The sequence below is a fragment of the Nyctereutes procyonoides genome, unplaced genomic scaffold, assembly GCF_905146905.1.
Source record: "Nyctereutes procyonoides isolate TBG_1078 unplaced genomic scaffold, NYPRO_anot_genome, whole genome shotgun sequence".
NCBI lineage: Eukaryota > Metazoa > Chordata > Mammalia > Carnivora > Canidae > Nyctereutes > Nyctereutes procyonoides.
This window is the reverse complement of record NW_026575144.1, coordinates 14,022,827-14,038,472: the sequence shown is the minus strand read 5'-3', so window position 1 is coordinate 14,038,472 and position 15,646 is coordinate 14,022,827. Positions and strand designations below refer to the sequence as shown.

The 15,646-nt window shown below is 46.1% G+C and overlaps 1 protein-coding gene across 3 annotated transcripts in view; it reads left to right on the top strand.

The window, feature by feature from the left end:
* Positions 1 to 6,873: 6,873 nt before the first annotated feature.
* Positions 6,874 to 15,646, top strand: part of TARBP1 (TAR (HIV-1) RNA binding protein 1) — an 82,492-nt gene continuing 73,719 nt past the window's right edge. For 2 of the 3 annotated variants that reach the window (XR_008662303.1, XR_008662302.1), the window contains exons 1-3: positions 6,874 to 7,901; positions 13,313 to 13,410; positions 14,784 to 14,853. Coding sequence is in view for 1 of the 3 variants with exons in the window: in XM_055308762.1 (XP_055164737.1) it covers positions 6,938 to 7,901; positions 13,313 to 13,410; positions 14,784 to 14,853 (1,132 nt within the window). In the remaining 2 variants the exon portion in view is untranslated. The remainder of the gene's footprint in view (positions 7,902 to 13,312; positions 13,411 to 14,783; positions 14,854 to 15,646) is intronic. The other variant, XM_055308762.1, reaches the window with a different exon arrangement.

The following is a 15,646-nucleotide window of genomic DNA, read 5'->3' as shown; positions in this document are numbered from 1 at the left end:
CATCGGTCCAGGGAACATACAGTGTTAAGGCAAGAAGGAGTAGAGGCAGGTTGGGGCGCTGATGGTCTCTCTCCTTTCATCAGAAAGCAAGAGCTTTCCCAGATGTATCGCTAGCAGATTTCTGCTGAAGTCTCTTTTTCAAGGACTGGGACACTCCCAGCCAGCCCCCTAACTCTAACTCCTCCCTAAATCTAAGGATAGAGAACAAGATCATCCTGCTGGCTGCCTAAGCATGAACTGTTGCCCCGGGAGTTAACATGCCACCATCCGGAACAAAATCAGGTTTTTGTGAGCAAGGGAGGATGGAGGATAGATATTTGATTAACAACTAATGGTGTCTGCCACAGACCCCAAAGGAATTCGAGTCTTCTGGATGTTGTCCTTAAAACAAACCTATTCCTGATACTGCTACAGCAATTTGCTCCATGGAGATTCTCTGAGGGCTTTCTTGGGAGACATCACAAAGCAAAAATCTCAGATAGAACCTATCAAGCAGCTCCCTCCCATTCTTAGACCCTCAGAGGTAAACAGCTGAAGGCGCCAGCTGAAATCTTGCTAGTAGTGACTATCCTTTCCTTCTATACATGTCTTCCGCTTTGCAACTGTGAGCATCAAGGATGGAAAAGCACACTGCATTGACAACCGCACCATCCTCTATCCAGAGAAATGTCAGCTTCTAACTAGATGGGTTTTGGTGATGCGACTATGCATCCACTCCAGAGCACGTGTGCATACAAGATGCAGGCATTTAAAAGAGGACTTTTTCAGTGGGTTTGAGCCCTGTGTTCCTATCTCGTGTTATGTGACCAACACTCACTATTTTTTGTGGATATCTACTGTCCACAATATTGTAATGCTCTTGCTCACTTATTCCTGGCAGCAGCAGGGAAGGATCCAGCTAAGTACCTGCAGGGTGCCTCAGCAACTGCAAACAGAGAGCTCCTATAAACATTCCCATAAGTAAGAGACATTTGAGAAAACATTTACCTGGATGATTTTCCTTAACTTCACTTCCTCTTCCCCCTTCACCTCTCTTCACTACCCTTACTAAGAGGAAGCAGTATTTGTAAAAGGGAAACGTGAGAAGAGTCAGTATTAAAATTCAGAGGCACCGCCAACATTCACATTTATAAGCACACTATTTCAGCTTAGAAGGGAATCCAGGATATCCATCTTTAGAGATCTCATGGGAAGATTTAAAATACATGGCGTAGGCAGCTAAAGCCCATAAATTTGAATTATTTGTATGTTGCAACCTGTGTTGTGAGAGCCTAAGCATGGTGGTCATTCAGCTGTGAGAGCCAGAGGTGGAGCAGGGGGCATATCCTGGGAAATAGCCCCTCAGGGGCCATCTCCAGACTCTTGCACCCACCAGACAAGGCATGGGCAGAGTCTCTTTCTCAGAAGCATACTGTTGCTGGAGGAAACAGCATGTGACAGGCTTTGGGTGTAAGGGATGCAAGAGAGAATGCTGAATACATGAACTAAAGTAGCTAAGAAAGCAGGGGAGACTCTAAAACTTGTCTATACTGGCACCTCTTTTTGCTGTTAAAATAATTGCTAGTCATAGACTCTATTCATTTATGGACGAAGCAGGAAAATTGCCAGGATTAGAGACAACAAATGAGTCTAAACTTCACTCTATCACTTGCAACCAAACATTCACCTTCACCAGGATGAGTAAGAATAGCTAGAGACTCTGGGTCTCCCCTGAAAGCAGCATATTATTACTACATGTTGATCTAGGCGACAAGGACATCAACTTTCAAATGCTCATATTGTCAGAGTAATTGTGTCCCTTCAAATTTTCTAATGAATTTATCATACTGTCACAATAAAACACTGAATTCTTGGGGCACCTAGGTGGCTTAGTTGGTTCAGCATCTGCCTTTGGCTCAGGTCCTGATTTCAAGGTCCTGCACAGTGGGAAGCCTGCTTCTCCCTCTCCCTCTGCCTCTTCCCCCACTAGAATTCTCTCTAAAGTGAACAAATAAAATCTTTTCTAAAAATACTGAATTCTTATTTCTCCAGGTTCAAGTGCCTACTGCATGGTTACCATGTTTCTGGTACTTTGTTTGGTGTGTAGAATATGTGAATTAAAGCAAAATCCTAATTCCTAAGGGGTTCATAAGCTGTGGTAGAGACATACATATTCATCCACTCATACAACAATAATTTACTGAGTGGCTACTCTGTGCAACACAGGAAGTGCAGAGATTATGAGGCAGTAAACCTGACATATTGATTTTATACTTTTGTCTCTTGATGTTTTAGAGGTGACATAGCAGGGTGCACGGCTTTAAGTCAGCTCTGCTGCTTTTTTTGTCGTGTAACATTGGGGCAAGTTACCCCAAGTTAACCTCTTCCATTCTTGGTTTGCTCTTCTGTAAAATGAGAATAATAATAGCACTTCATTTATGAATTGTTTTGAGGGTCAAATGTAAAAATGCATATAGAAAAATATTACCACGTCTTCTTTATAGTAAGTATGATGGGTAACTGTTAGCCACTATTCTTATTACAACTGAAGGTTTAGAGACTACAGAAGTAGAAGCCAGTATGATTCAGGGCTTTGGGAGTGAGTGGCTTCCTGGAGATGCCTTGTAATTTGGGTCTTCATGGAGGAATTAGAGATGGTCAGTCAATAAGCATTGCTTTTATTCTTTTTTTAAGATTTATTTATTAGAGAGAGAGAGTGAGAGCTCTAGTGGGGCAGGGAGGGGAAGAGAGAGAGAGAGAAGAGAGAGAGAGAGAATCTTAAGCAGACTCTCCACTCCAGCTTGGAGCCCAATTTGGGGCTTGATCTCACGACTGTGATATCATGACCTGAGCCAAAATCAAGAGTTGGATACTTAACCAACTGAGCCACTGGTGTCCCTCAATAGCATTTCTTGAGGATGATAGAGCTAGAGGTGTAAGTGCTGGGATTAGTGTGATTAAAGACATAACTCCACACCTCCTCCCCGTCACCTCCAGTCCTCAAATTGTTCATGGTGGGGAGGCAGGTAAAAAAAGTAAACCTGCAATTACATCATAGCATGACAAATGCAGTGTTAGTGATATGCTAGGATGCTAGGATGTTTGGGGAATTTAGAAGAGAGTTACCTAACTTAAGTGGGGGTGGGTGTTGGTGGTGAGAGATATTAAGAAATGACTTTGCATAGAGACAACATTTGAACAGTGTCTTTTTTCTTTTTAAGATTTTATTTATTCATGAGAGACAGAGAGAGAGAGGAGACACACACACACACACACACACACACACAGAGAGAGAGAGAGAGAGGCAGAGACACAGGCAGAGAGAGAAGCAGGCTCCATGCAGGGAGCCCGACGTGGGACTCGATCCCAAGTTACCAGGATCAGGCCCTGGGCTGAAGGCAGCGCTAAACCCCTGAGCTACCCAGGCTGCCCTGAACAGTGTCTTGAAAGGAACTGTGTCTAGTCAGGTGGAGTAGAGGTAAGGGCTTTCCAGATGATGGAAGGGCTCTTGAAAGGACAAAGTGAAAGCACATGGCATGTTTTAGGGACTTCAAAAATTCTGGTGTATATTGGACATGTGGAGATAGGGCTGGAGAAACCAGCGGGGGTCACCTCATAAGACATCTTGGATGTCATGCTAAAAAATTGAAACATTATTCTGAGGGTCGGTGTTTGATTTTAAGAAGATCACCCTGGTAGCAACAGGGAGTGTATATTGGAGTGGAGAGTGACTCAGGCAGGAGATCATTGCTGTTATCTTAGTAAGAAAAGAGAACAGTCAAAAACTAAGGTATTAGTTGGGGATGGAGGGACACTAGAATTTTAGAAAGATTCATGGATAGATTTGAGGAGTGATGTATGTGAGAATCAAGGAAGGGAGTGAGAAGCCTATGGGCTCTCAGGGTTTTGACTTGGGCAACTGAGTGAATACAGGCATTCCCCTTAGTGGGAAGAAGTAAGGATGTTGGGGGAATGAGGATATGGACTCACGTTTGTAAAAGTGTAAACTGAGACCGATGCCCTGAGTGGTATGCCAATGGAGATGTCTGGTAGGCAGTTGGGTAGACAGGTTTGGAGCTCAGGAGAGAGATCAGGGCAGGAGATGCAGATTTTCCTCCCCATCATTAGCATGTAAATGGTAGCCCAATCTACAGTTTTAATGAAGCTATTCAGGGAGAATTTATAAAGTGAGAAGAACAGAGGTCTGAAGATATAACTCTGGAAACAGGTTAGGAAGAGGAAGAGGAGTCTTCCTCCAAAGAGGTGGAGAAGAAACAGCTGGGAACGTCGGGAAAATAAGACAATAGGAAGAAGCTACGTAATGAGAAGCAGAGGGAAGACATTTTGTGCTTTAGGAAAAGGAAATCCTTAACTGTCAAGTATAAGGACAGAAAAGGCAGCTTTTGTGGTTAGGAGACTACTCGCCCACCTTGGTGAGCCGGTGAAGCGGTGGCTGTGGGAGATATTCCTGCAGAGAAGTGCAAGCATGTGAGAATCGGGAGGAGTTCCATGTGGCTGGAACACCAGGCCGAGTAGGGGGAATTATAACAAGGCTGGCTGGCTGGCTTTCACCAGATGCCGAGAAGCCTTCAGTGCATGCTCCAGAGTTGGGCTTTATCCTGTAGGTAACGGGATGAATACACGGGCCAATGCATGAGCATGTTTTTAATGAGTCATTTTTATTTTTTTATTATTTTTTTAAATGTTTATTTATTTATGATAGGCACACAGTGAGAGAGAGAGAGGCAGAGACACGGGCAGACGGAGAAGCAGGCTCCATGCACCGGGAGCCCGACGTGGGACTCGATCCCGGGCCTCCAGGATCGCGCCCTGGGCCAAAGGCAGGCGCCAAACCACTGCGCCACCCAGGGATTCCCTAATGAGTCATTTTTAAAAACTAAGGCAAAGCTTACACGCAGTGAAATGCAGAGATCCCAAGCTTTCATTTCCAGGAGTTTTGACAAGTGTGAAACCTACATCCTCATCAAGATAAAATATTTCCATTACCTCAGAAAGTTCCTTTGTGTCCTGTTTTAAACTCTATTCTCTATAGGCAACTACCATTCTTATTTCTACCCAAAATATTTTCGTCTTTTCTTGAATTTCACATATACATGGAATCATGCAGTACGTAAACTTCGTTCTCTGGCTTCTTTGGTTGAACATAATGTTTTTGCGACTTATCCATGTAGTTGCCTGGATGAGTAATTCATTTTCTATTGCTGAATAGCAAGCGTTATCATAGGAGTGGATCACAATTTATCTATTCCTCCATCGATGGACATTTAGGTGGTAATGAACATTTGGTTTTAATGACTAATGTCGGCAAAAACATTCCTGCGCAAGCATTTTTGTTGGGAGTATGTTTTCGTTTATTTTAGGCAAATATCTAGGAGTGGAACTACCAAGTTATAAAGCAGGTGCACTTTAACTTCATCAGAAACAGCATTCTTTTTTTTTATAATTTTTTTGAATTTTTATTTATTTATGATAGTCACAGAGAGAGAGAGAGGCAGAGACACAGGCAGAGGGAGAAGCAGGCTCCATGCACCGGGAGCCCGACGTGGGACTCGATCCCGGGTCTCCAGGATAGCGCCCTGGGCCAAAGGCAGGCTCCAAACCGCTGCGCCACCCAGGGATCCCAGAAACAGCATTCTAAAGTGACTGTGCCATTTACACACCCATCAGTAATATATGCAAGTTTCAATTGTCCCACATCCTTGGCTCTTTTCAATTTTGAAAAATTCAGCCATTCTAATGGGCGTGAAGAGGTATCTGTGTGATACAACGAATAACTTTTCAGAGGTCTCCATTTTCTTGTCTTCATTTGGTGTCGCTCTGAGAGTTTTGTCCATTTTTGTTTGATAGGTATATGAAAAATGGATGTTGAGGGACACTGGTTATTTACTGGCATATTATATGTTGAAGGCAATTGATATTTATTGACCTATTGCGAGTGGGTTTACAATAGAACCATTTGTGCATTCTGTCAATGAAAAACTGAATGACTGAAAGAGGGGGAAAAAATCTTGCATCTAAGATGTCCGGTAATTTTAAATTTAAATAACTTTCAATTACACAAAATCAAAACTAGAAAAACGACTTTAAATGATATAAAATAACCTTAATTTTAGATAACTTTAAATTACACCTCACCAATTATGTCTATTACACGTCAGGCTCTTCGAAGGTGGGATAGTGTCTTCTCCATTGACTACCGGAGAGATCTTTATGGTTAGAAGGCAAAGGAAACCCAACTCACAGATTCAGTTTGCCTGGGACTAAGCCAGGAGTCAAACCAGTTAGGGTCATGCTAATGTGAGGCCTTGTTCTTGTACGTAGCAGTAGATGCTGTCATAAACACAGGAAAGACATAGATGGACAATTTTTGAGATCGCACAGAACACGAGCACTGTGCAGAAAGAAACATGTGCATGCTACAGTTTGGGCACTGGCAAAGGCAGGGGTGCGCCTCTTCTTCCCAGCCCTGTCCCCGAAACATAGCTAAAGAGCTTTTCAGCGCCGCACGTGTCCCTAACCATCTCAGACCCACCGTGTCAACATCTTTGTGGGTGGCGCCAGCCTGCGCCTTGGTGAAAATAAGCGGCTGGGTGGCTGTGAAGGGCACTCGGGTGCGCCCAGGGCCCGCGTTCGCGCGGCACAGAGGCTTGGCCTAGGGTGCGGGGCAGGCCAACCCCCAGGGAAGCAGGGAGCGGCGGGAGCTGACGCACCACCTACAGCGACGTTCAACAGGGGCCTCCGGCCTCCTAAAGGCTAGTGAGGGCGGGGCCAGGCGGATCGGGCAGCGGGCGGGGCCCGCGCTGGGCCGGCGGCAGGCCCCCTCCCTGCAGACGCGCGCCCCGGCCGGCCGCGCACGCGCACGCGCACGCCCTCGCCCTCGCCCTCGCCCTCGCCCGCCCCTCGTGTGGGCGCCCGGTGTCGGCGGCGCGCGCGGCAAATGGAGTGTGTCCTCGCCGACGCGCTGCTGTCGCAGAGCCGGGACCCCCGGGCGCTGCTCGCGGCGCTGTGCCGCGGGGAGGCGTCCGCGGAGCGCGTGGAGACGCTGCGCTTTCTGCTGCAGCGGCTGGAGGACGAGGCGGCGCGCGGCGGCGGGGGCGGCGGCGGCGCGGGCGGGGGCGGCGGCGGCGGCGGGGGCGCGGGGCCGCTCCCGGAGGCGGCGCGCGAGGTGGCGGCGGGGTACCTGGTGCCGCTGCTGCGGGGCCTGCGCGGGCGCCCCGGGGGCGGCCCCGACCGCCGGCGCGTGCTGAGGGCTGCGGGCGCCGCCCTGCGCTCCTGCGCCCGCCTCGCCGGGGGCCCGCAGCTGGCGGCCACGCTGGCGGAGGAGGCGCTGCGCGACCTGCTGGCCGCGGGCCCCGCGCCCGGCGCCGAGGCGGCCGTGGAGGTGCTGGCGGCCGTCGGGCCCTGCCTGCGGCCCCGCGAGGACGCGCCGCTGCTGGAGCGGGTGGCGCGGGCCGCCCTGGGCCTGGCGCTGGGCGTGGACGGGGCCGGGGCCGGGGCCGGGGCCGGGGCCGGGCGCGCGGAGGACGCGGCGGCGCTGGCGGCCGGGCGGCTGCTGCCGGCGCTGGGCCAGTGCGGCGGGGCGGCGCTGCGGGCCGTCTGGGGCGGGCTGGTCGCGGCCGGGGCGCCCTCGGGGCCGGGCCGCGTCGGGCCGCAGCTGCTGGTGCTGAGCGCCCTGGCCGAGAGGCTGCTGCCCGAGCCCGGCGCCGGCCGCGGTCCGCGCGCGCGCGAGGAGGGCCCGGACGCGCGGCGCTGCGGGCGCTTCTGGAGGACGGTGCAGGCGGGGCTGGCCCAGGCCCAGGACGCCCTGACGCGCAGGCGCGCGCGCTACCTCCTGCAGCGGGCGGTGGAGGTGTCGGCGGAGCTGGGGGCCCCCTGCACCTGCGGGCCCCAGGAAGGAACCGGTACTTGCCTCTTTGCTCCCGCCAGCCCCGCTTGGTTTTCTGGGGTGCGGGTGCGGGTGCGGGTGCGGGGTCCTGCTTCCAGCCTCCGTGCCCGCCTGCTGCGTCTTCCCCGGAACCCTTGGGAGCCTCGCCCGGAGGCTGTGCGCCCGGTGACCCAAATCCCTGCAGCCGAGGACCGTCAGCATTTCCTGACCTTTCGGACCCGGAGCAGGGCGGAACCCTGCCCCCCGGGGAATGATCAGGAACATGACTGAGCCCCCGGGCAGGATTTTGCAGCCCAAATTTGCGCACCTCGTGGTAGGCCCACCCTAGTAGGAAGGAAGGGTTAGCATCCGTCAGATTGAAAGGAAGATTATTTACCTGTACTGAACACTGAGTCTTGAATGTTAGAATTCTGCCCTAGAAATCATCACGTTCTTTGGAAGTTAACCTTGGCAATTCTCTTGCTGAGAGGCAGCCACAGTTTATTAAGTGTATGGTCCTTAAGTGGACCTTCTGAGGATATTTTCGCTGTTGATTTAATTAATAGGATGAGTCGGAATTTTTTTTTTTTTTTTACCTTTTGAGACTATGCTTCCTACTCCTTTATTACACAAGTGGCTGAACTAGAAATGACTCCCTTCAGTTTGGTACTTACTGTTGGTTGGTTTGTTCACGGAATTGTGTGAAAGCCTGCTTCAGTCATCTTTTTGAGTCATCCAAGACCAAAACAGATTGATTCAAAATTGTCCCAATAGATAGAAGATTTCGACTTTTTCAACTTAGCTGATTTTTGTTTGGTTGAAGTTGTGAGTAGATTTTCATGTTTGTCTGAAATGTTAGACTGTAAATATTTTTGACAGTCCACAAGTCCCTGATCATCCAACAAAGAGTTTTCACTGGAGAACACTTTTTAAATTACCAAAATTAAAGTCATTTATTTTAGAGAGTCATTCTGCAGTTTTAAAGATACGCAATAGTTTTTGCTCCCTGGCCACGGCCGGATTCCTCCCTCAGAGAGGAACCACTTGTACCTCTTTTAGCTGATTATTTTGATACTTAACTCTGTGTCTTCCAATAATCTGGACACATCAAAATCATTTGCAATAGTTACACTTTGGTTTAATGTGATTTCAACATTTACAAAATTATGACTGATAATGCTGTTCACAGATCATCTATGAAGTGAATTGTGATTATCTTTTTTCCTTCCTGCAAGGTTTTCCTGGAATAATGTCATTTAAAAAATTGTTTGTTTGGTTCTCTCTATATCACTAGTTCGGCTTCAAAGTGTTAGCTAGTTGCCTGAATCTCCCTTGTACAAGCCAGATCACTTTCATGAAGAAGTCTCTTGAAAGCTCAGCCTGGTGTGCAGCTGCCGTTCTTAGGTCTGCCTTCACTTGGAATTTTTGTTTCCTGAAATTCGTATTTTCCCCTTTTTTTGGGTTATGCACTCGTTTTGATGTAGGCATCTTCCAGAGATAATTTTGATCAGAGCATGTTTGATAAATCCGTCAAAGGATCCTTTGTGTCTGATATGTTTTTAAAGATTATTTGTTCTAGAGAGAGTGAGAGAGTATGAGCTAGGGGAGGGAGAGGGATAGGCTGACTCTGCGCTGAGCACAGAACCTGGCCGGGGGCTTGATCCCCGGACCCTGAGATCATGATCTGAGCCGAAACCAAGAGCCAGACCCTTAGCCAACCGAACCATGCTGGCACCCCTGGTACATTTTTATTTTTTTATTTCCCTCTGACATTTAATTCCATTCCCTATCTCTTCCTATAGGTTGTCTACCTTTTCCACTAGATCCTTTAACATGTGAATCGTTGTCATGTATAAGTCTTCTATGTGGGCCGTCTCTAAGTTTGGTTTTGTTTTTCCTTTTATCTCTGGGCAGTGGGATCGCTCTTTTCAGTAGAGTGAAGTAGCTATTTATTCCTAGAGATGGGTGCTCTTCCTCTTCTGTGAGACTGTTAGTGTTGGGGGTTGGGTCACACTAGTTTATGGGGAAGTTGTATTTGGATCTTTTTACTGGTATGGTTGTGGGGTGTCGCTACCTTGTGTTTAATGTGAAGCCAGGAATCCCTAAAGGTTTTTCTCACTGTTCTTGTTTTTCTGAAGTTGTTGCTGCTAATACCACAGATGGGGTTTGCTTCATGCTTTCTTTGGTCCTTCCCTTGGCGGGTAGACCGCTGATGTCTACTCCTTAGTGCAAGGCTTGAGATGGAGGGTGAAGGTGAGGGGATCTTTTCATTTCTTCCATTCCAGCCTCTTCTTAGGCCCCATTTGCCTGAAACTCAGGGTTCTAGCCTTTTTGCCATCTCTGCTCTCTCCTCAGTGGCAGATAACCTCTGCCACTCTGCCCTACTTAGGGAAGGGTGTAGGATTCTCTCAGCCCCTCCTGTGGTGGCTGCATTCTGCTTCTATCTGTGTTGGGGACCTTGACTTCTGGTTTCCTGCCCTCCCCCCACAGCAGCCGACCAGCTTTGTATCAGTGCAGGACTCCAGGCATGGAGGGTTTCCTCCATGCCAGTATGGGGTTGGGGAAGCAGGTTTTCTCTTCATCCCCTAGGGCAGCCAGGTTTTGCCTGTGTCAGGACTGGGACAGGCGTGGGGGATGTGGCAGGGTTTCCTCCAGGGGCAGACAGCTTTGGTCTCCTGTTGGAGGAGGGTCCTGGATGCAGATAGGCTTTAGTAGTTGACCACCACCTGTACTCCTGTAGGGCTGGGATGGGTTTAGACCTGTTGTCCTCTCAAACCTAGGCGGGCCTATATACCTGTGCTCCAAAGTCTCTTGCTTTTCCCACAGTCTTTCTTAGAGTACCTGGGGAATGCCCAAGGAGACAAACTGGTGAGTGGTTGCAGACTCCCTTGGGGTTCCCAGGGTTCTCAGCTGTCAAACTAGCCCACACCCAGCCTTGAAAAACTCATCAAATGTTCATTGTCTTTTTTACCCCCCCCCCTTTTTTTAAAGATTTTATTTATTTATTCATGAGAGACACGCAGAGAGAGAAGCAGGCTCCATGCAGGGAGCCTGATGTGGGACTCAATCCCAGGTCTCCAGGATCATGCCCTGGGCTGAAGGCAGGCGCTAAACTGCTGAGCCACCCGGGCTGCCCTATCCCTTTTTTTAAAAAAAAAGGATTTTACGTATTTAGAGAGAGAGAGCGGACTCCCTGCTGAGTACAAAGCCCAACATGATTCCGCGACCCTGGGAGCATGACCTGAACTGAAACCAAGAGACTGACACTTAACTGTGCCACCCAGGTGGCCCTCATTGTCTTTTTAAAACTACTTTTTGGTAATCACCTCTTCTTCCTGCGCTTGGCCAGAGGTAGATTCAGTTCACGTGTCCTGTCTATTCTTGGAGAGAGTTTTCCTGTCCTTTGGAGTTCCGATCCCCTGATGGCATTGCAGTCTCAGGGGTTTAGGATTATGTGTATTATCCAGCCTTTTCTCTGTTAGTATGGCACGAATATTCTTCTGTAGCTTCCTCTATCCTAAGTGGAAGCTGAGACCAAGCATGTCTAAATGCCTTTGTTTTCCCATCACATTTGATTTATGGTTCAATGGGGTATATTATTCTAGCTTGGAAAATGTTTCCGTTCAAAATTTTGAAGGCAGTGATCTATTGTCTTTGTAGCTCGAGCTTCTGAAGCTATCTGAAGTGTTGCTCTGAGCTATCTGAAGCCGTTCCGAATTGTGCTTGTTTATATGTGCTCTCTTTCTTTTCCATGGAAGTTAGTGGGGACTGTGCCTCATCATTCTGAAATTTCACAGTTTTGGTGCTGGTCAGTTTTCATCTTGTGCTGGGCACGTGGTGGATCTAGTCAATTTGGAAGTCATGTTCTTTGGTTCTGGGAACTTTTCCTGAATTACTTTCTCTCCTCCCTTCCTCTCTGCATTCTGTTCTCTTGTTGGATATTGAAGCCCCTGGACTGGTTATCAAAACATGTCTTCTGTCCTGTTTCCTAGGATTTTGTCTCTTGGTTCTATTTCCTGGGTAACTCTGTCAACTTTATTTCCATTTGTTTCTCTGAGTTTCTGGGTTTTACTATCAAATTTTTATTCTCATGAGATCTTTTTTGTTCTTACAAAGTCCCCTTATTAGTAGTATCCTGTTCTTAAGACAGCGTGAGGTTTTCTTCCTCCTGCATAGTTTTGTTCTCTCCAGATTTCCTCTTTTTGTTTTGGTCTTGATCTTCAATGTAGATGTTTCCCCAGACAGCTCATGATCCTTAGATACCTGTTTATATTTAAGAATAAGGAAACAGTGCGGTGCCTGGGTTGCTTCAACTTCGTTTCAGCTCAGGTCATGATCTCAGGGTCAAGGGTTCAAGCCCTGCTTTGGGCTCCACGCTTGGCAGGAGTTGGCTTAAGGATTTCTCTCCCTCTGCCCCTCCGCCAGCTTGCTCACGAGCTCTCCCTCCCTCTGTCTCTAATACATAAACCTTTAATTAAAAAAAAAAAAAGAATAAGGAACCCAAATCAAGTTTAAAGCTCAGAACATGTACGTGGTGCTTGCCAACCGTGAACTTCACTGCAAGCTGATCTGGCCACTCCAGATTGGGTAATCTCCGGTGGCGGTATTTTCATGTCTTTCCTCTTGGGCTGGCCAGATTCCATGGAGACCTTCTAGGCTCCTGCCGTGTAGTGAGGGCCTGGTGAGCATTCTGGCACCTGAGGGGCTCACATGGTGGAAGGGGCAGGTAGAAGGGGGTCTTGGCACCCTGGGAGCACACATGTTCACTTACTCCCAACCCTAGTAGGGTCTGATGCATCTGAATCCAGAGACCTACCACTTTACCTTCTCCAGAAAATAAATTCCAGGCTTTTTCCTTAGTCTGAGCACCAGAAAGGGCACAGAGGGTCTGTTTCTTAAACACACGGAACAAAACTCCCTTAAGTTTAGCCTTGCTTTTCACCTCTACTTTACAGAGTAGCTTTTGCTGCCAGTTCCTTAGGTATGGGAAGATGTTCAAGTGTAAATCAGTTTTTTTTCTTGGCTTACCATTTGCCGCTTTATATTCACTTTACTTGAGACTGCTTGGTTTTTCTCTGATTTTCAAACTAAGTTTCACTACTGTTGTGTGCTCCCTTTATCTCCATTCTTCTGGGTTTTTGCCTTCGAAAAATCCTTGACTGTTATAATGAGGTTCTGAGGGAGAGAAAATAGGGTTTTATGTGTTCAAATCCATGACTCCTACCAAAAGCTCTAAAACAGTAATCTTAATTAAAAGAAAACAAAACCAAACTTTTGGAGATTCTTATTATCCCAAGCCTCCTATCTAGACTTTGATACAGGGACACCCTCCATTGTTAGAGAATACAATATTTGGTAGTAGTGGGATTATTTTAAAAATGACTGTCATTAAGAAACTTATCAAATCTACAAAAGGAGTAACTAATTTTCCTTTTTAAACCACATCAGGCCCAAGTCTGTTTTGGTGGTCTGAGAAGAAAAAGGATGAGCTTCTAAAGTTTTGGGAAAACTATATTCTAATTATGGAAACTCTAGAAGGAAATCAGGTAAGCGTTTTCATATTTTAACGAATCCTATGTCGATGCAGTGTTGATTTTTTTTTTTTCAAACATTTGTAAAAGCAATGCAGAAAGACCAGTTTGAGTAAAGAATAATAGGAGATATGTGTACTTTGTTTTCTGGCATAAATGCAATTTAAATCTGAATGTTAACTCAGGAAATTAAAGCATACTTTTTAATTGACTTCAATTGCCACTCAAAGAGTTTTAGTCTTGACTTTGAGTTCTGAAGTGTTAGTTTGTACTTTCTCAGCATTATGAATAATCTCCAAAGAAATACAGACTTAGGAAAATGTTACTTAAGCAATTTGTGGTAAAGTTAAGTAAATAATTGCCCTTTAATTTTGTAGCTGGCCTGCCTACCTTCCTTCCTGTTTTAGTTCTTAGATCTGTGTACCTGGTCCTGCAAGTGGAAACTTGAAAAATCTTTTTCAGTTACCTTTGAATTAACTTTTACAGAATTTTTAAATTGAGCGGAATCTCCTAAGATGACCTCACCTTAGTACAGTGGTTCTCAAACTTTAACATTCCTTAGAATTACCCAGATGGCTCATTAAAGTACAGATTGCTTGTCTGGTCCCCAGAGTTTCTGATTCCGTAGATCTGGGGGTGAGGCCTGAGAATTCATGTGTTTTACAAGTTCCCAGGGATGCCCCTGCTGCTCTGGGATCACTCCTGGAGAACCTGTGGTGGTGCAGGCCCCCTGGTGTGTCAGCAGCAGACTTGTGGGGGGCTGGCCATCTGTGTCCTCATTGTTAGGTATCACCCCAAGTGAGCACCAAGCTTTGTTTGTGGACCAAAATAATTGCTCATGTGCTAAATATACATGAGGAACAGAGAAAGCATTTCCAAATTCAGATACACTTTTATGGTTTTCCTTAATCAGTGGATACCTAGGACCCCTGTAATTTATTTAGAAACTCTAATTTACCTACATTTATCTACAATAGTCTACACGTGTGACCTTGAACATCACTTGAGGAACTCAAGAGAGTATTTTTTTTTTGCCTTCTTTGTAAGCTGGTGGTATTATCAGCCCTGCGTATTCCCCAAGACAGTTGAGGATTACATGACATGATTTATGATACTCACTCTACAAATGAGACATTCCTGTCACTACATCCTAGGTTGTATTTATTAGCTTTGCCACACTGAGTCTCATATACTGGAATTTATGTGATATAAAAACTGGAAGAATCAGGCACCTTCTGCACAGTTTTTATGTGGGGAGAAAACAGAAGGACTACTGTTGTATAATAGATGAAACTAAGTTTTGTCTTGGTATTTAAAGTTTTAAAGTTCATCTTAATTTTTAAAGGTGAGTCTTTATTTCATAGGGTTTTTTTTTTTTTTTTTTTCAGATCCATGTTATAAAGCCAGTTTTACCGAAGCTGAAGAGTCTGTTTGAATATGCAGTGTCAGAGGAAGATGGTAATGGTTACTTTTATTTTGATTTTTGTAACATTTATAGTTTTCTTTTCCCCCCTTGATATTATAACTAACCACCATTCATTATAGAGAATTTGGAAAAACTATCAAAGTGTAAAACAGAAAACGTGCATCTGCTCCCACCAAGAGAACAACTGTTAACATTCCAGACACATGCCTTCTGGATTTATTGTTCATAACGTTGTGTCTTACTTTGCAGTGTGTCCAGATGCATTTACCTATGTCCTCAAATAGTCTTTTAGAACATACCTTTAAATGGCTGCGGAGTTTAGCAGTATGGTTAATTCTGTAAACTTATCCCACCATCCAGTTCAGCAGTGACCGGCATGTGACCAGCCTGTGCCTTGGTCCTTTGTTGCCTCTCCTACCATGGACCATGACGGTCACCCCCCAACAGCATATCATGTTATCTGTCATTATTTGAGTATACACCCTCAAGAGATAAGAGCTCTTTAGGAATGTTTTAATGATGATATATTCTACATTTTTAATAGTGGTTCTTTGGTATTATATATTTTAACTGCTTTCCATTCTCATTCTCTGTATCTGCTTCATTGTTAGTTACTTTTTGGGGGTTTCGGTTATTCTGTATCTTGGACTTCATAGGAAATGCCATGATATGATTTTAGGTATGGTTTTTAAGCCTTTAATCAGTATTGTGTTTCGAGAGCTTCTTAGGAGGAATAGAAAAAAACTGGAGGTTCCTAAAATTATTTTATGAGATTAAGTTTGTATTAGCAAAATAGCTAAATGCAGGCTGACCGTGTTTCGCATG